Source organism: Rhincodon typus, chromosome 1, assembly GCF_021869965.1.
Source record: "Rhincodon typus isolate 14 chromosome 1, sRhiTyp1.1, whole genome shotgun sequence".
Classification (NCBI taxonomy): domain Eukaryota; kingdom Metazoa; phylum Chordata; class Chondrichthyes; order Orectolobiformes; family Rhincodontidae; genus Rhincodon; species Rhincodon typus.
The window spans coordinates 98,973,558-98,995,073 of record NC_063332.1 but is presented as its reverse complement, the minus strand read 5'-3'; the positions used below and the strand labels follow the sequence as shown (position 1 = coordinate 98,995,073).

The following is a 21,516-nucleotide window of genomic DNA, read 5'->3' as shown; positions in this document are numbered from 1 at the left end:
CTCTCCAGGATGACGGATGTATGAAATGGCAACATTAACATAACATGTGCAGGCACTGACTGGGATCTGAAATTTGTTGGTCAATGCCACAACCCCACAGTAGCCAGCAAATTCCACAATCCTGTGATGCCCCTATCAAACAGTAGATTAGAATAAATCAAGACTGACTGTAGTGACCATATTTCTTGCAGTACTCATGAATTAAGTTTAATTATCTTCAAGTAAATAATGTCATGATGGGTAGATGGCAGAGAGACTTATTTGCCAATCCAAACATACAAATTAGGAGCAGGTATAGGCCACTGGGTTTTTTGAACTTGATCCATCATTTAATAAGATCACATCTGATCTGATTAAAACCGCAACTTTACATTCTTGTCAACATTCAATAAACTTTCACTCCTTTGTTTATCAATCCATTTCTGCCTTAATATATTCAGACTCTCTTCCTCAGAAAGCAGAGTTTCAAAGTCTCACAATCCTCAGAAAAATATTTCCTTATCCTTAAAACAGTGACCCCTGCATTTAGAATTTCCAACAAAAGGAAACATCCTTTTCACATTCTCTGGAAAGACAGCTCAGGATCTTGTATGCTTTAATCAATTGTCTCTTATTCTTCCAAACTCCAGCAGATCCAACCCTGGTCTGTCCAACCTTTCCTCATAAGACAACAACCCATTCCAGATATTAGTCTGATAAACCTCTGAACAGCTTCCACCATATTTATATCCTTCCTTAAATAATGAAATCAAAAACACACACAGTACTCCAGATGATGCCTCACCGATGCAGAAGGGAAACATGATCTCCCTACCTTTATCTTTAAATTCTCTTGCAATAAGCAATAATATTCTATTAGCTTTCTTAATTAACTTTTTACATCTGCACACTAATGTTTTGTATTTCATGCACTAGAACACCCAGATATCTTATTTCAACACACTGCAAATTTCTCACTATTTACAAAATATGCTTTTAATTTTTCCATTCTGTCTGCCAAAATGGACAACTTCACATTTTCCCACAATACACCCCATTTGCCAGATCCTTCCTACTCAGTTAACCTACTTATATGCTTTTGTAGCCTCCTTATGTCCTCTTAACAAATTTCTTCCCTACTTTTGCATCAACAGATTTAGCAACCGTGTCTTTGATTCTTTACTCCAAGTCATCTAAATAAATTGTAAAATGCTGAAACTGCAGCTCTGATCCCCACGACACATCATTAATTGCCTACCAGAAAGTAATCCATTTAAGCTTACTTTGTTTCCTGTTGACTGTTCTTCTATCCATGCCAATATGTTACCTCCTACACCATGACCTTTTATTTGCCAAATAACCATTTATATGACAACTTGTCAAACGTGTTCTGAAAATCTTAGTACGGTTCATCTTTTGGACCCCCTTCATCCAAAGAACATGTTCTTTCTTTAAAGAATTCCAATAAACTGATTAAACATGACTTTTCTTCCACAAACATTTTGACTGCCTGATTATTTTGAACTTTTCTAAGTACCTTTCTATAATGCAGTTTCTAACTTCTTCCTTGGAACCTATGTCAAATTACTATCAATATCGTTCTCGGGTAAAGGCGTTAAATTTGCACCTTCAGGTGCTACCAATATTTTCTTCTTGACAAAAATAATGCCATCTGAGACATCTGATTTTAGTCTTCAAAAATGTTTGAAATTACATGATTATGCTAGATGGTCTCACAACGCACAAAATATCCAAGGCAAAATAAAATCAATCATATAGATCTAAAAGTGTAGGAGAATTTTGTTTTAAACAAGCTGAGGCAAATGTATTGTAAAGCTTGCTGTATTAAATGAGGCATTACTTTTGACATAATTAAAAACATAGCAGAAGCATACTCCTACCAGTCGAATTCTTCGGTCATCCTCCTTCTGGATGGACAGCAATTGTTCCATCAGCAATGCAATAAGTGAACTTGGTGTGTTGGGCAAGATCAAAATTTCTTGCAACACTGAGAGCAGGCATTTTCTAATAAATTAGACCATAGAATTAGAATAGAAAAGTTTGAAATGAAGACCACCTCCCCAATGTGGGTAGTCTTCTCCATTTTTTCCATCAATGAGACTTGAGCAATAAAAGAAACACTCCCAAAGCAACTCCACAGGTCATAACTTCAGATTGTTTATGTTTGATGAAGTATCACATAACTGACATGTTAGCAAAATTGAAGACTGTGGGATTAAAGGAGCAGTAGCTACATGGATGAGAGACTGACCAACAGCCAACATCTTTGATGAATGGGGATTTAATCGCAGTAGAGAAGAGTTATCATGCGGCCAACCAGGGTAAGTGATTGAACCATTGTTGTTTTTAATAAGCATATATTAATGAGATGGACACTGGTGTACAGGGTATAATTTCAAAGGCTGCCAATGATAACAAGCTCTGAAATGTTGTGAACAATGAAGAGAATAGTAAGACTTCTGAAGAATATGTATAGACTGATTGGTGAAATAGATATGCATATAACAGGTCAAATTTAATTGAGAAATGTGGAGTGATACATTTTAATTCAAAGGATAGGCAATATGAGCTAAACGGTTCAATTTTAAAGAAAGTGCAGGTAGAGACATATGGGGATGTATATATACTAATCTTTGATGGAGGCAGATAAAGTTGAGAAGACTGTTGGAAATGCAAAAGGGAATCTTATGAATAGAGGAATAGAATAAAAATACAAGACAGTTATGCCAAACCTAAGCGCTATTTAGTTCCCAACTGAAACAATGTGGTCAATTGTAGGCAGCACATTTTAGATGAATTCTGTTAAGTGGGGAGGCTAGAAAAAAAAAAACTAGTATTCTTCAAGCACAGAAGGACAAAGGAAGATTTGATAGAGATATTCAAAACTATGAAACAAGGTTTTGAGAGAATAAAGAGGGGATGGTTTCCTGTGACAAATGGGTCAGAAATTAGAGGATATAGAAATACATTGACACTTGGGATCTGGGAAGCACTGCTCGAAAAGGATAGACAAGGCAGACTCATCAATAACTTTCAACAGGGGTAGGATAAACATTTAAAGAAAAGTAATCACATTTCTGTGGAGAAAGAGTACAGTGGCTCAGTGGTTAGCAATGCTGTCTCACAGCACCAGGGACCCAGGTTCGATTCCAGCCTCGGGCGACTGTTTGCACAGTCTCCCTGTGTGTGTGTGTCTGTGTGTCTGCGTGGGTTTCCTCCGGGTGCTCCAGTTTCCTCCCATAGTCCAAAGATGTGCGGGTTAGGTGGATCGGCCATGGGAAATGCAGGGTTACAGGGATAGGGTAGGGGGGTGAGTCTGGATGGGATGCTCTTCGGGCAGTCATTGTGGACTTGTTGGACCAAATGGCCTGTTTCCACACTGTAGGGATTCTGTGGATTCTATGATTCTAGTGGAATTAATTGAATAGCTTTACAAAAGACTGGCATAGGCATGATGGGCAAATAGCCTTCTTCCATGCTGTCATTTAGTTAATAGTTAATCCATAGCTAGCAGCTTTATACCCAAATTCCATATAGAAAATCACCTAACATGAAGTTCAATTATTAGCATTTGATGTTACCATCAGATAATTTTACAACGTGTGCTGTTAGGACCAATTAAATACATATTCTTTTAAGTTCTTGCTCTATTCTATTTCCGATGTTGAAGTAGAATAAATAAAACACAAACTGTTACAATAAATAAAACGGTTCACAGACTCGCATCCAACTTTGATTGCATCGTTAATAGTTACAGGAGTTATATGAAGTTATTTCTGAGACTAATGCATCTACAATGTAGCAAGATTTCCAACGTAAGTATTACGTGATATGTGCAGTTAAACTTGAAGAAATGACAACAGAAATTACCTGCCACCTTCTTCTGATGTATCCAGACAGCCAACAAGGATGATCAGTTGCTGGCATATGAATTCTTTCTTCATTACATCTTCAATTTGCGCAAAGTCAGCTCTCTGAGACTCATTCAGTATTGGAAGGTTTTTCAGGTAGCTAATTGCAGAAGGAAGAACATTTTAAAGGTAACTGCAAAGTTTAGCTTGACCTTCCCCCCAATTGATGAAACGATAAAATTGTCTGCAGATATGAATTGTTAGAAGATGAAGGTTTATCTAAATCACTGTATCAGTCCTGGAAGTCATATGACATAACAATAGTGTCACTTCCTAATCAAAACAGTCAGTCAATCTCAGTCAAATACTCCAGAATAGAGACAAACATGAGGGAAGTAAAATTTCCCAGTGCTGTATTGCTTAGGGAAATACTTAATTCAAGTCACCTATTCCTCTAAGATTGCTACACCTTTGATTTTTCAAATTATTTGTTCACACTGTATGCCAAAATATTATTCTTCTCAATAAAAGTATAACTGCATCTGAACAAATCAATTCTATCTTGTCCCACTGTCTGCTGCAGTGGCCTGCTCATAGATTAACCACTCACTCATTGAAATAACACTTCCACTAATTAGTTTTTAGTTTATCCCCTTTCAAGTACAGGTTGTGTCCTCAGTTTCTGTTGCACTGGACAAGTTGAAATAACTATCAGTCTACCTTATCTTGCCCTTTTAGAATCATAGGCAGCAATCATATCACTTTTTAACCTCTATTGCAATAAACATGACCCTAATTTATACATTTCTCATAATCCAATTCCTCCATCTTCTCAATTATTGCTTTTCGTCTGTTATCCTTTCAATAGCTACAATATCCTTTCGCAATGTGGCAACTGTACAGTGGTCAAGTTCCACCAAACAAAATCCTAATTATAAACCAGCAGAATTACTTTTTTATTTCAAGCTGAATTCAAACTTTTAATACATCAGCATCAGATTTACTTTAATTGCTGCCGCCAAGTATTATTGCAAAAATTCACTGTCAAGGACACCCAAATCTCACTTATATTCAATGTACATTATTTTCTATCAAAATGAACCAAGCAAAATTCTTTGATGTTAACAACTGTAATTATACAAGAGCTATGCAGTTAGGAAAATGGCAGTACAAAGCAGATCAGACACGGGAAAAAGCTGAAAATTACATGAGAAACATTATAACCTATTTTGGCTTATGAAAAAGTATTGAAAGACTGACAACACCACATTTTAAAAGGATAAGAATTTTCAAGAGGTGTACCTCAAGAGATATGCAGCATAAACCGCTGTTTCAGGTAAAAGCTTTTCCAAGGCTTCTTCCCTTTCATCTTCCATTGATTTCATGTAATTGCAGAGGCATCTCCAATACAGAGCATTCTCACAAGTAAGACTTTCTGCTGATATTACCTTTCTGAAAGATAGGGCAACACTTTCATAAGGCAGCTTGAAACATGGCATCATATAGGTTACAAATCATTGCCTTATACTGAAGAAATCAGAATTTAAAAAAACATCCATTAGAGTGTTAGTACATCACATGTTCATGCAACTTACAACTAATTCTTTTAGGAACATCATTGCTGTTAAGAAAATTCAGTAACTAAAGCATGGATTGTAATTTCTTTTTCCATTTGTTCTAGCGACATGGGTTTCGATGGCAAGTGGCATTTATTGCCCATCCAATTGCTCAAGACAGTGGCAAGCCACTTCTTAAATCACCCTCAGTCCATTTAGTGTAAAAAGACCCACAGTGCTATCAGTGAGTTCTAGGATTTTGACGAAACAACTGTGAAATACAGTTCCAAGTCATAATGATGAGCAGGTTGGAGGGAAACTTGCAGGTGGCAGTGCTTCCATTGTCTGTTGCCCTTGTTCTTCTAGATGGCAGCAATTGCAGGTTTGGAACGTGCTATGTAGATGTCTTGGCAAATTACTGAGCAGTGAATTTATAAATTTGCTTGCAATGTTGGTTGAGGGCAGAATGTTGGCCAAGATACTGAGAAATTTGGATTGTGCAATGCAATTTTTGCATTCACTTGAGCATTAGATAGGGATTCAGTTTAAATTGCCTATCCAAAAGACATCGACAATGCCCCCCATCAACCCTGCACTGAAGTGTCAGTTTTAATCACGTGCAGGAAACTAGGACTAGAAGTTGAACCCCTAGCTTTCTCACTCAAGAAATGAAATTGCTATCAACCCTCCATCAGATAATCTTACTTTGTCATGCTGGCTAAATTATATGGAGGATGTATACTGAAAATTCAGGATGAATAGGTATAGGCATGGCAGTTGACATAAAGAACCCAAAACACCAGCAGTCAGACAAATGCACTGTGCAATTGCTTTTCCTGGGTGTTAGCCAGGAATAGGATAATATAATGTTCTAACTACATGTCCACATGTTACAGCTCCTCCTGTCGGTGAATATAGTTAATCACTTGGCATGGTTTATGAATTTACAATAATCAGTAACAAAGTGTCTCAACCGTTAACATGGGCAAACACAAGTCAGTTTGCATATCATTCATCATGATATTTAATTCAGTTCTAGCCGTGGCAGGGATACAGCACGGATTTGCACAATTATATGGGGGTTTAATAAGTTAAATCAAGAGGTCTAGTTGCATAAACATAACTTGTATTTCCAAGTTTGTGGTTGAAGGATGATCTAGGAAAATTTAACTTGATAGAGTAGTGGCAGAAAGTTGAGCTCCTCTTTTTGGGAAATCAAAGCATAAATTTAAAATGAGCAAAATTAGACAATTCAGGGAGAAATCAGGAAATACTTTTTCGCTTCAGGAGGAATGGAAAGGTGGAATGATCTCCCCAAAAAGATGAGGATAGAGGTCAATTTGAAATTTCAACACAAAATTCAACATGCAAGGCTATTGAGAGATATGGATCAAAGGCAGGCCAAATTAGACTCAGCCACATATCATCTATGATCTAACCGCATTGCAGAACAGCACAAGGAGCTAATGGCCTGCTTGGCTTACCAGATACACCAAGGTTTCAGAGCGGAGAGAAAAACGATCACACAAAATATTTTTGGTGAGGTTGTTAAGGAGTAGCCTATCAATAAAGTACTATTGAGATATTTAATATTTAAACGACTGGGCCAAGAGGACCTCCAATTAATCTCTCTTTCAAAGGCCAGTTCCACCGGCATCACAGGACCCCTCACTACTTGGGTATTAATATGAAAAAAAAAGGTACCAAATAACATATGCTTACATTTACTAACATCAATCTAAAATCATTAATAAAGATCTTTGATAAGAATGGCAAACGGGTTTGAAAACATTTTTACACTGCTATTGGCTTCACATATTAATTACATCTAGTTGTACAAATGTTGGGGGTCCGTTAGCTCAGTTGACTGGACAGCTAATTTGCGATGCAGAGTGATAGCAACAGTGCACATTCAATTCCCTTACTGGCTGACATCACCACAAAAGCTCCACCTTCCCAATTTCACCTGAGACATGGTGACCCTCGGGTTAAACTCATCACCAAATGCCTCTCTCTAATGAGAACACAGCCTATGGTCCTCTGCAACAATAACAATTTTCATTTTCATTTCACACTTACAGATTAAATCATAATGCAAGACAGAACTTAGATTTTGTTTAAGAAACAAATGCCCTGTTCAAGTAAAATCATAATGTGTGTGAATGAATTGCTTAACCTGGTAACAAAGTAGCGATAAAATACAGACAGGAAAGGCTATGGATTATCAGGAAGCCTTGAAACAAGTACAGTAGTCCTTAACAAATTACACATGTTTTTACATAGAATATACAGCACAAATACAGGTCACTCAGCTTAACTCATCTTTTTACACTCGAGCCTCCTATCATTTTTTCTTATCAATGAATGCCCTGTTCCCTTCCCTATCTTATTTCCCCTCAATTCATTTATGGGATAAACATCAACTGAATCTTGTCATAATAAAATCCACATTTTCACCATTTTCTGGACAAAGTAGTTTCTACTAAATTTTCTGTTTTCCTTTTGTGCCTTTCTCATATTAATAGTCATTAATTTTGTTCCTCCCTGCACCAAATGTTTCAAAGAGCTCTGTTAGATTTGAATCCTCTCAAGGGCTTCCATATCCTTTCTTTTAAAAAGAAACATGGCAACCACAACTTTACACAGGACTTCAAGCAGGCTCCAGTCAAGCTTCAATACAAGCTTAACAAAACTTCTCTATTTCTAAATTTTATCCTCTATGAAATAAACCCTAGTGGTTGGTTTGCTTTTGTTATTGACATGGGTTGCAGCATTTTGTAGTCTGTGAATTTGTACTTCCAAATCCCTTTGTTCCTCAACAAATAACAGCCCTCCAACGTTAAACAAACATGTACAAAATAACTTATTTTTCCCCCAGAGCTATGAAACCAAAAAGGCTGCCCCACCCATGATTTAGATTTTGAAACTTTTCAACCAAGTCCTCGAGAGGGGTTTGGGCAAACAAGGAGTTAAGAGCAGATTCAGCCACTGTAACACAATTTTCCACATCCAGACGATGGAGCAAATCTAAAACGTTGCCCTCCATGGTGCGAAGCCAAGCTGGCAACAACTTTTTCTGTACCACTTCTTTCACAGCATCTATAAAATTAAAAATACAAAGAATAAATAATATTTTAAACAATACGCAATCATTTGAATAATCAATTACTTGTGAAGATAAATATACATTGAAGATCACAGAATCCCTACAGTGTGGAAGCAGGCCATTCAACCCATCGAGTCCACACCGACTCTCTCAGCCAACATCCTACCCAGACGCCCCTACCCTATCTCTGCAAACCTGCATTTCCCATGGTTAAACCCTCTAGTCTGCACATCCATGGACAATATGGGCAATTTAACATCTTTGATGGTGGGAGGAAAGCAGAGCACCGGGAAGGAACCCATCAGACACTGGGAGAATGTACAATCTCCACACAGTTGACCGAGGCTGGAATTGAACCTGGGTCCCTGGGACTGTGAGGCAGCAGTGCTAACCACTGAGCCGCCCAATAGAATCAGAATCCCTACAGTGTGGAAACAGGCCATTCGGTCCATCAAGTTGACACCTACCCTCCAAAAGGAGTATCCCACCCAGACCTATCCCTTTAACCCTGCATTTCCCATGACTAACCATCCAAGGGGCAATTTACCTCAGCCAATCCACCTAACTTGCACATCTTTGGACTGTGGGAGGAAACCGGGGCACCTGAAGGAAACCCACACAGACAAGGGGAAAACATGCAAACTCCACCCAGACAGTCACCCAAGGGTGGAATCGAACCCAGGTTCCTGGCGCTGTGAGGCAGCAGCAGTAACCACTGAGCCACCATGAAGCTCTTATACGTCACTCTGCACAGGAAATGCATGGTAAGCCAACCTGCTGCCAAAAATCAACTTTATGAATAGTGGCTAAATATCCAGAAAATGCTTATTTCCAAAGGTACAAAATAACAAACCTGCTTTTACATTGAGCCTCTGTAATTATAAAATGTCCCTACGCACTTCAAGACTGTTGAATGTGACATCAAGCTATGCAAGAGGATATTAGCACCAGAAAGGAAAATATTAAGAAAAACCTTAAGGAGGCACCAGATAGGCTTAATGAGGAGTGCAGAGATTGGAAATGTTGAAGCAATTAAGAATCGGTGATGCAAAAAACAGCAAAATCACGGAGATTTCAGAGGATTGTAGGGCTGGAGGCAACACAGAGAAAGGAATGAACAAGACAATAAAGGAATTGGAAAGCACTTATAATAATTTCAAACTGGAAGGTCCGAATCTTCTGGTTAGTGGCATTACACCCCAACAATACCCGTTTTCAGACACATATTCTGACCCCAGCTAAAGCAGAAACGGACAGCACAGGCAGTTTAGGATAAATGCAGAAAATCTACCAAAGTTGGCACAAGGAAAGGGGGAACACGATACCCCTTGCCACATTCTATTAACCTTTTACACGGGCACGACTCTGATTGGGTAGGCGAGATAGAGAGTGTATAAGCAGTCAGCAATTTAGTAGTGGAATCAAACAATTTTAGACTACATTAGATGTTTTCTGGGTAAGCATCCAGACAAGTCCCTCATATCTGGTCTAGCTCTCCGCTAAGGTTCAGAGCTGCAGACATTCACAGAGTGGCTCCAAGCCAGTGAATCAGCCATTTGGAGGTTTAAACTCTAAAGCAATTTTCACTTTTGTCTGTTCATCAAGACTTCTGGTTGCACCAGGATGCTTCAATGTACATTCCAACCTCAACAACACAGAGACTAGCCATTTTAACATAAAGTTTTGCTGGATCAGGACCTGACATAGGTCAGCAAGTACAGAGGTGGACGAACGCACCTAGTGAGTTACGTTGGAGACTGCCGTTTCAAATTCACGTTTTGCAAGGTTAGAAGATAGGAGGTTGGTCGCAAAGAACGGTGGAAATGCCCAAACAATAGCACCAGCCAAAAGACTTGATTCCATAAAACAAAACAATTTTATACACAATGGTAAGAAAACTTCAAATTTAAATTGGTCAACATTTCCTGATCTATACTAATCCTGGTCCCCTATAAACTCCACTTTAAAATGTTCATTATTGTATTGAAATACTTCTAGTGCCTCATGCTATCTTTTCATTGTAATTCCCTCCAGCCTCTAAACTGATCAAATTTCTCTTTTCAAATTCTGGCTACTTGTCCCCTCCAACTCATAACTAGTATCCACACCCTCGTCTTGAATTTCTTCCCTAAATACCCCCAGCTCTGAATCCTCCTCAGAGAAACATATTTCTTAATGTATTTCTATCCACCCACTAACCCCAAACTCCAGCACATCCGGACTTTACAACTCCCCATTCCAGCAAAGCACACCAAGTAGTGGAACACCTTTGTGAAAGGCACTTGATAAATGTAAGCTGTTTATTGAAATATACAAGAGTTTTGTTTCCATCTACTGCTTGGAAGATGATGTCAATTTTCTGGTGTTCAAGGAAAGGTCCATTTCCTTGAATACTTCAGAGAAGGAGCCAGCAATGAGTTGGAGGTCATTTTGAATGAATGGATACACAAGGGTTAGCTGTAATCTGATCCTCTGTGACGGAGGTTGGAATGGTTTTGGTTTTGTATTGAAGTTGGCATAAGTTGAACAGTTTTCTACCTGTTCTATGAATTGCTGCCACACCTGTGGGAAATTTGCTGGAGGTGATGTGCGACATTGCAGCAAGAAAAATGGAGAAAAGTGTGTAGTGCAATGACACAGCCGTATTTCACAAAATGGCCAATTCTAAAGGTAAGGATTATAGATTGCATCTTATCAATAACTACATGCTGATTGAGGAAAACAATCAATAATGCAATGCAAGTAAACCAGCCTTCCTTCTCACTACAAAATATTTGCTGGAATGTATGAAGGTACAACAACTTCAGCTGCACCATTTTCCTGATTTGGGATATGACAGATCCTACAAAGAAAGAAAATATAAACTATGGGGCCAAGGCAAAAATAGTTTGCCACCTTAATGTCAATATTTTCACTTCTATTGGGATGCCATAAACTTTGGCTTGCAACTTTTGCTTAGCAAGTCATAAAATACAATGAACTCTGATCCAAAGTTTGCACAGCTAAACACTTTAAAATTTTGGAATCTTTGAAATCAACTCTGTTATTAGCCATGTTACATGTATATAACTTACCTGAACGGTCAGCCAAGCCTTGCGTAAGAAGTTTTACCCTCTGTGCAATGGAAAACGCTTTTATGTGTATCTTTTCCGCTAAAACCTAAATGGACACATTATGGATAAATTTGCTGAATCACCTGCCAAGTTTAAATATCACCTTAATGTTAGAATTCTCAGAAATTGCATGATGTAAATTCTAAAAATATAAACTTCATTGCTAAGAGATAAAAATCTACTTCCTGTTGATTTTAATCAACAAACTAAATTGCTCTTTAACATTCCAAAACTTTAATTTTAAAAATCAACAAAGAGTTAAAAGGACTTATTAAGAACAGTAAGCAAACAAATTATTTTCAAGGAAGGCCTTAAAAGGAGAGGGAGATGGAAGGGCAGAGGCATTTAGAGATAGAACTCCTGAGTTTGGGGCCTAGGGACCTTAAGTGCAGTTGTCAATAGTGGGGTATGGGAAGATGTGATGCACATTTAAAATATTATATTTCAATGCAAAAAAAATGTGGTTTTTCATTCTTCAGCATTATTTACAAATCAATAGGAATACTGCATCATTCAAATCAGCAAACAGATTAATTTGAGACCATAAACATTTCTCTGCCTCCAGCTGGTTATGTATAGCTTGAGGGTAACCACTCCATAAAACAGGGGATAAGGTAGGAAGGCTTCCATGATTTACCATAGCTGGTATAGGGCTCAAAAATGCATTTCTGACTTTAGCCTGTCGAGCCATATAAGCTAACCAACATTCAGTTACTGAGAGATACATTGGAGACAACATCGCATCTGATGTTTCCTTTGAAAACGAGGGGTTTTCATAGACTTATTCATGGAATATGGTTATCATTGGCAAGGTTAGAAGTTAATGCCCATCCCTCAGCCGCCCGAGAGAACAAACCTCTTTCAGCAGTACCTTCAAGCCTGCGACATCTGTCACTTAGAAGGACAAGGATGGCCGATACATGGGGACACCACTATCTATAGACTTGATATCAAGCTTCAGATCATCGTGACTTGGAACTATATCACAACTCCTTCACTGCCTCTGTTTTAAAATCCTGGAACTCCCATCCTAATAGCACTGCGGGTGCACCTACACCACATGGACTGCAGCAGTGAAAGAAACCAGCTTAGCACTACCTCCATGAAAGCAATTAGGGATGGGCAACAAATACCCGCCTAGCCAGCAAAGTCCATGTTCCATGAAAGAATTTTTATTGAGAAAGATGCTGGTGAGATGCCCTTTTGAGCTTCTATAATCCCTATGTTTTAGATACAAGTACAGGTAGTTCTTCTATAACGCAATAGTTGCGCTCTTGCGTGACCTCACGCTATAGGAAACTGCCATAGAAAATCGCATTATAGGGAAATTGCTATACCAATACAGCAGAAAGCTCGCATTATCCAAACAGCATCCACTATTCATCGATCATGTAACAGCCAATTCGGATTACTGTAACACATGTTATAGCAGACCTACCTCTACAGTGCTTTTAGAGAATGTTACAATGTTTTGAAGAGAAAGTGCAGCAATGTTTTCAAACTGACGTGGCATCAGACTTGGACAATAACTTCCAGGTGATGGCGCGTCTATGCCTGATGTCTTTGTTTTTCTCGATGTTAAAAGACCATGGGTTTGAAAAGTGCTATTGAAGGAATTTTGGCAAGTTGCTGCAGTAAAGATAATGTATTTGTGGCAAAATTGGTTTGATGGACAATACTAAAATTTGCCCTTCTTTTAAAGCAGTAAGTACTTTGAAGGGAAGTTGAAGCTGCCTATATTGAAGGTTTCTTTTAAAACTGTACCAAATTCACCTCCATGTTAAAAAAAAAACGGCAAAACTTTGTGCATATTAAAATAGAAAGGATATGCCAGGTTATGGCCTAATAATCAACTAATAAATTGCAATGGCTGTAGTAAAAGAGAAAGTCACGGGACGGAAATTACAAAAATAAACAAACAAAAAAGCAGAAGGTGCCATGTTTTCATTTTCCTCACAACTCTAACATTTGGATCATTTAGGCTTAAAAATATGGGTTTGGTACACTTTATCTGTTGGAGCTTATAATGGAACCTGGGACAATTAATGTAACAATTAAATGTTTTCTACAAATCTATAAAGTTAAGTTGGAACTTTCATTATTAAATTTGGCTGTAGAGCGAAAGAGAACGGTGTAGAATCCAACACGAGGACCAGGCAGCACAAATATTCTCACGCACAAATATTCTCGCACACACTTTATCACCCACCTCATAGGCTAATTTTCTGACATTCTCTTTAACATCCATAGTACGTCCAATTATCTTGCTAAGAGTCTGTGCTGATGGCCCTATACAGGACAATACTGCTCGTCTCACCTCTGGATTGGTATCGCATTCAATTAAGTGCAAATATGCTAAAATAAATTGTTTACTATTAGTGCACTTTAACTATTCAATATCACCAGGTACTTTTAATTTAGCAAGCTCTTTACTACATTAAATAAGGTGTAAAAAAAAAAGCTAAATTACACACTTCCACTTCTAGTCACCAGTGATGGCCAAATTTTACTGTGGAAATGACATCAAAATGTCAGTCTTTGGAAATCTCACCACTCCACTGAAATGACAGCAACTTTGGGAGTTTGGACATGTGCATAATAACAAATCCAGAATCTGTCATCAGTAAATATACAATCTTTCTTAGGATGCACTGTAGAGATTCCCAGAGACTGCTTTCAGACTTGAGATCCGAGTTGACAAGAACGTCAATATCAAAAACCTGAGGAAATTATCCCTAAGTAAATTAGATGAAAATGGGCTTTGCTAACATTATAGTTACCACCAAATACCCTTAGTAGTGCTAGGAAGCTAATGTTACCCATATGTGTCATTTTTTTCCATAATGGTTAAAAAAAATATTGTTAAAACAATTTATTTTTAAATGTTTGTTCAGCTTTGTTGTTAGTTTCCATCTCATCACACACATACACATACTTTGTTGAACAAAAGTTTAAATAAAAATTTAAGAGGTTAGCTGCTTTTAATTTCCCATATTGCCAATGCTACATCCTAAGACACCAAAATTTAAACTCCTGCTGGGAAATTGGAAATGTCAACCAGAGATTACTAGACCTTTGTGAGCAAGTTTCTTAGAGGTCAGCAGCAAGTGCCCTTACTTTGCAAATGACTGCAAAATTCAAGCCAATTTACTTTATATAAGTAGCACATTTTGCAGAAGAAACTTTCTGCATTGCACATGTACATTCGTAAAGATAACAGTTTTAAATGATTGCTAGGTTATACAAACTTCCCTCTTCCACCTAAAAATACAGAAATGGTCTCCCAGTTATGATCATATCCCCTTACAATGCTAAACTAACTGTAGGACCTTTGTTTTCACTATTTCCATATAATCTAGGTTAAAAGCCAAGCCATGCAAAAACAAAACTTGCATCATGGATATTTAAAAAACTCTTTAAACCATTATTTAACTTCATTTCACAATTTTAAAAAACTGAATATCCAATATTTATGATGGCATACAGATTTTAAAAGTTCAACTGCCGGTGTTCACAGTAAACAAATAGACTGAATATATACCAATACTTACCATCAATTACTGGACAATTTTCATCAGTGGGGTCTTGAAGTCTGGACAAGGCAAATACAGCCTGTATTCGCACATTTGGAAACTTGTCCTTTAATCTCACTAGCATGGCTTCATAGATACGGTCATATAGCTCGTCATCAATCTGTGCATTTTCTGACATACTGCCAAGAAGTTTGTTGATAAGTTGGCAGGCACGGAATCGAACAGAGTGGCTACAGGCATTGTGAGACTGTTAGCAGAAGGTTAAAAATGAAAATCAATGATCCCGGCCAAAGCATAGTTACATCCAAATCGAATTCATAACTAATCTTGAAACTTAATGAAAGAAACGTAATGTCAATTTGTCAAACATTCAAAAAGCTTCGGTTTGCATTAAAACTGTATACTTTAAGAATTAGTTTTGTCACAGTTCATACAAGTTTACTCAGCATCTGTGAGAACTTCACCTAACTCAAATCAAGACATTGGTCTTGCACTGGATAAATCATTCAAGTTCAAGAAAAGCTCAAAAAGTGATTCTTTCTTTTAAAAAAACACAAGACCTACATCCATTATGATGGATTAAGAGTTTAAAAAAAACACACTATTGCTTGTTTCAGAGTATCTAAATGCACATTATTTTGAACAGCAGTTCCAGCTATGCTGTTAAATATGGCAGTTATTTTACAAAAATGCCCGGAAACAGCAAACATTCATATTTTAATGGCAGTTGAGTGCAAACATATAACAAAGATAAAATTCAACAGAGTTACAATAATTCAATGGGAATAACACTGTGTGCGTGCGCATGTGCGTATGCCCGTTTTGGGGGGAGGAGAGTACAAGAATAGCCCCACCATCTCAAAAGCAGCAATTTTGATTTTGCATGCTCGACTTTAAAAAAAGACAAAATAAATTTGCAAAACACCATAAAAAAGTGGTCAATTCAAGGTTAGTTTTTATCACAGCAGAGTTTAAAAAAAAGACTTTCTTGGACAACAAACCAAGTTTCAGTATCCAAAGTGCTCAAAGGACAGATGGTGATTTTGCATTAGATTTTCTTTTACAATGCAAACGCCTTTTCATATAGATAAATGACATACTGGGAGGAAAGCCATTATCAACCAGATTTTAGCAAGTAAAATGAAATAGCAGTTAAATTCCATGCTGTTTCGGCATACAAAAACTTGGGAAATAATACTGCACCTTGAGCAGAAAACGAAATAGGAACAGCATGAAAGAATTTTCTTCGTCACTTTCTTCATCTCCAGGCTCTTCAAATGAAGTAACAAATTTTGCAACAAACTCAATTATTCGTTCTACTGCTGGCTCTCGCTTGTAAATAGTCATGGGATACTTCAATAAATTGATAAATTCTTCATGAAACATATTTTTATCTTCATCCTGCAGTTGAAGTATAATTTGCCATATTAATATAGAGTTTAGAACTATAGAAATGATAGAGCACAGAAAGGGGCCATTTGTCCATGCCAAAAAACACCAAGATACCCTTTCTAATCCCATCTTCCTACACACGGCCCATAGTCTGGAGCTTACAGCACTTAAGGTACAGACCCAGGTGTTTTTAAGAAGAGTTTAGGATCTCTGCTTCTACCACCAACTCAGGCAGCAAATTCCAGACACCCATCACCCTCTGTGTAAAAAGAACTTTTTCCTCACGCTGCCTCTTTATCCACTCAGCTTGAAACTATGACTCCTGGTTTTTGAACGCTCTGCCAAGAGAAGCAGGTTCCCCTTGTCTACTCTCTCTCCGTACCCTCAATTTTGTATATCTATGTTCCAAGGAAAATAATCCCAACCTCTCCAATCTCTCCTTGTAACTACAACTCTCCAACCCTGGCAACATTCTAGTAAACTTTTTTCTGCACTCTCTCCAAATGCATCCTTCCCGTAATGTGGTGACCAGAACTGCACACAATACTCCAGTTGTGGCCTCAACAGTGCTTCAAGAAAAGCTCAAAAAGTGATTTTCTCTTTTTAAAAAAAAAACATAAGACCTACTTCCATTATGGTGGATTAAGAGTTAAAAAAAACACTTGCAGTTTCATCATTATATCCCCACTTTTGTATTCTATATATCTGCCAATGAAGAACAGCATTCCATATGAACACAAGAACATAAGAAATAGGCGTACGAGTAGGCCATCTGGCCCATCAAGCCCGCTCCGCCATTCAATAAAATCATGGCTGATCTTCTCATGGACTCAGCTCCACTTACCAGCCCACTGACCAAAACCCTCAATTCCTTTACTGTTCAAAAATTTATCTATCTTCACCTTAAAAACATTCAAGGAGGTAGCCGCAACTGCTTCACTGGACAGGGAATTCCACAGAGTCACAACCCTTTGGGTGATGAAGTTCTTCCTCAACACAGTCCAAAATCTGCTCCCCCTTATTTGGAGGCTATGTCCCCCGGTTCTTGTTCCACCTGCCAATGGAAACAACCTCCCTGCTTCTATCTTATCTACTCCCTTCATAACTTTATATATTTGTATAAGATGCCCCCTCATTCTTCTAAATTGAGTACAATGAGTACAGTCCCAGTCTACACAATCTCTCCTCATAAGCCAACACTCTCAATTCCAGAATCAACCTAGTGAACCTCCTCTGCACCCCCCCAGTGCCAGTACATCCGTTTTCAAGTAAGGAGACTAAAACATCATGGCAAAAAGCCTCAAAGTTAATTGTCAGAGATTATGGTACTTATTCTAAATAAGAAGAGATGGGATGCGTGGAGGTTGATAGCTATTACAAGTCCAGGGTCAATGCAAAACTTAAACTAGACTAAGTAATTTCAGGAATAATTTTCGAAAGAAGCCAGCAAAACTGGCCACTGGATAAAATGACAGATTCAAAAACATTCAAGAATATTCACAATCACCACCTAGAAATTAAATGGCATCTTATTTTATCCTTGGAGTGTCCCAACAGTTACAAATGAGGACTCATTTCTGTAACATGGCTGGCATGCATAACCTTCTAATTTGGACCATAATGCTACCTTCTAAGCCCAGTTGAAACTGTGACAAGAACCTTATCAATCACAGCCAACTTGAATACTGATGCAGAAAAGCCTGTCAGGTCAGTCTGACTTTTTGTTTGAAGAGATCATGTTAAGTACTGTGTGAAAGATCCCCTGAATGAAACTCCAAATAAAAGGCTACTACTTGAGCACAAATTGTTAGCAATTGGAGGCAAAAATCAGAGAATGGATTAACAATAAATACAGATAAGGGATTGGAAGCATCTGTTTCTAGCTAGGTGTCAGAATAAAAGAAAATGTTGAATACAGTTTCCTAGATATTGTTTCTGATTTACATTAAAATTCCAATGCAAATTGTTTAAATTCACTTTGAAGTGATCAATCCAGACTTAAAATACAACAAATACAATTTCTGGTAAGGAAATTTGATATACTGCAGTCTTGTCTAGATACTATGCAATTCACTGTACCTGATTGTATATTTGTTTAAGACCTGCCACCAACTTTGCAAGATTTTGATGTCCTTTCTGGGCCTTTTCAAAGGCTTGTTGAATTTGGAGCATTTGATCTTTTTGCGTACCCATTTATATGGAAAAAAATCTGAAACAGACAATATAATTTATTGAATCATAAATTACTGTCCAACAGGATTTTTCAAAGCAGTACTAATTCCAACTGTTAAAAAGGTTTATTCAGTTTTGAAAATGATGAATCATAGAATCCCTACAGCTTGGAAGCAGGTTATTCTGTCCATCAAGTCCACACCGACTCTCCGAAGAGGATCCCACTTGGACCTGCCCCACCCTACCCTATTGTTGTAACTCTGCATTTCCCATGGTTAATCTACCTCACCTACACACCCCCCGGACACTATGGGCAATTTAGCATGGCTATTTTACTTAACCTGGACATCTTTGGACTGTGGGAGGAAACCTACACAGACACAGGGAGAATATGCAAACTCCACACAAAACCCAGGTCCTGGAGCCGTGAGGCAGCAGTGCTAACCACTGAGCCACCATGCCACTCCACAGGACAAATGTCCCCACCAGCCCCATGAGTGATAAGCATTCGTAGGACTCGTGCAATTTAGAAAAAGTATTAGTTAGGAGAAACTTTGATTCAGACTGTAGATCTTCCAACTAGTAGTGAAGTGACAATGTATGGGATCAGATTAGAATGGATGCCCCAACCAGTTAATGGCCCAATAATTGGAGATGTCCTAGTCAGTGTTGCTACTGAGAAGATAGATTTGCTCCAAGTTTTCAAAGCTTCACTGTGACAAATCACGAAGGCAGGGATGTAAGTCATAAATTCCCTTAAGTTCTTGAGTGATCCTCCTTACTGAAGCCTGACAGAAAACACAAGACCTAGGACTAAAAATATCCTGCCTAACCCTTGATGATCACTGATGATCACTCATACCACCACCCAACCCTGTCGGAACTACAGCTACCCAATCGTCCCCAACCCCACCTCAGAGTCACCTTCGGTTCCCCATTCCTCCCCACCCCAACACTGCTGCCTCCCCCACCATCACTCACCCCCTCAACCGACCGCCCTCACCCCCTCCCCCACCTTTACCTCCTCCACCACCGACCACCATCACCTACTCCCCAGCCTTACCCCTCCCCGATATCTCCCCCACCTCTCGCGGTCTCACCTCTCTAGCTGTCTATGATTCTCTCGAGTCCTCTCTGCCACAAAGCAGCCCTTTTTGTTTACCCGATCTCAGCGCGAGCCGCCAACAACAACCGCCAGAAATTTCAAACTGCCTCTCGCGAGATGATGATCCAAAGCGCAGGCACCGCGGGGGCGGGGTTGGAGGGCCTCCCGGGGCCTGGGCGGGGCTTGGGGGGGGTGTGGCTATGAATGGTCGGGCCGAGTGGGGACATTTATCCTTTCAGCCTGTGATGTGATTGTGGCTCGATCCATGGTCTAATTTGGGATGTCTGTTGCTATTTATTCGGAGACACTTCCAAACGAAGACAACTCCTAGCCAGTTCACATATTTAGACCAGTTCACATATTTAGGTCACTATGAATATACTGCTTCCCTCAATCGGAAAAGATTAAAGGCATTTTGCTCCATGAAATTTTGAACAAAGCTTAACAAAATTGAGGACTTATCTCAGACAAGAAAAAAAAGCACAACTCATACTATTTATTCATCAGAAGTTATTAATGAGCACCAAGAAAGTGTACTTTTTATTTTCACAAGTAGCTACACAAATTTTTTTAAATAGAGATATCAGCCATGTTTATGGATATAATGGAATTTTTGGTGGATTATCATAAAAATTTGGGTGCATAGTACATTTGCTTACCATTAAATCTAGATCACTGTACAGACCACATTAGAAAAAACAAGTCTGCTACTATGGATTGCATACGGATCCGTGTTCCCATCACTGTCTTAATTTGTTTTTATATGTTAGCCATGGAGAAGCTGGTACCACTCTAACCACAAGGTTCTGGCTTCAAGTTCCATTCCAGAACTTCAGCACGAAAATGAAGGGTGACAGTTCAGTGCAGCACTGAAGGAGCACTTCAATGTAGGAGGCACCATCTTCCAGATGAAATCTTAATTCAAGGTCCCATCTTCCGGCACGTACAGTAAAAGGTCCCATGGCATTATTTCAAAGAAGAGCAGAAGAGTTATCTGTGGAGTTCTGGCCCACGTTTAAGCCCCAATCAACATCACAAAGAGAAGCTCAGCACAAACTGCAAGAGCAAAATCTCATTTTCTACATGGAAACCCTGCAGCCTTCATAGAAACAAGCATCATAGAAACCCTACAGTGTGGAAACAGGCCCTTTGGCCCAACAAGTCCACACTGACCCTCAGAGACTACCCAGACCCATCCCTGTATAACCCACCTGATCTACACATCCCTGAACACTATGGGCAAATTTAGCATAGCCAATCCATCTAGCTTGCACATCTTTGGACTGTGGGAGGAAACCAGAGCACCTGGAAGAAACCCACGCACCACGGGGAGAATGTGCAAACTCCACATGCAGTTGCTCAAGGGTGGAATTGAACCTGGGTCCCTGGTGCTGTGAGGCAGCAGTGCTAACCACTGAGCCACCATACTCCTCCCCTTCTGGGCTCGATATCATGTTCAATAATTTTAGGGCCTGAGCACCTACTTCCATGTTCTTCACTGAACTCCCCCAAACAGCAGGCCTTGTCAACACATGGACTGCTTCCACAACCAACCCACTGTCAGCTATTAATAGTCCCATTAGCAGCTATAGATTCTCCCAGGCTGGCCATTTGCCCATTCCTTTATCTGCCCAAGCGCTATTCTTTCTCTCTCTGGACTCCATCTCCACCTATCATTTCTTCCTATC

The 21,516-nt window shown here is 38.9% G+C and overlaps 1 protein-coding gene across 1 annotated transcript in view; it reads right to left on the bottom strand.

The window, feature by feature from the left end:
* LOC125484367 (condensin complex subunit 3-like) overlaps window positions 1-19,976 on the bottom strand; it is a 52,241-nt gene extending 32,265 nt beyond the window's left edge. The window contains exons 1-10 of the mRNA XM_048602700.1: window positions 19,824-19,976; window positions 18,631-18,760; window positions 16,363-16,560; window positions 15,178-15,406; window positions 13,836-13,981; window positions 11,588-11,672; window positions 8,314-8,506; window positions 5,154-5,303; window positions 3,871-4,011; window positions 1,881-2,004 (exon numbers count right to left, since the gene is read on the bottom strand). Coding sequence (XP_048458657.1) covers window positions 1,881-2,004; window positions 3,871-4,011; window positions 5,154-5,303; window positions 8,314-8,506; window positions 11,588-11,672; window positions 13,836-13,981; window positions 15,178-15,406; window positions 16,363-16,560; window positions 18,631-18,744 — 1,380 coding nt within the window. The 5' untranslated portion in view covers window positions 18,745-18,760; window positions 19,824-19,976. The remainder of the gene's footprint in view (window positions 1-1,880; window positions 2,005-3,870; window positions 4,012-5,153; window positions 5,304-8,313; window positions 8,507-11,587; window positions 11,673-13,835; window positions 13,982-15,177; window positions 15,407-16,362; window positions 16,561-18,630; window positions 18,761-19,823) is intronic.
* Between the last annotated feature and the right edge of the window lie 1,540 nt (window positions 19,977-21,516).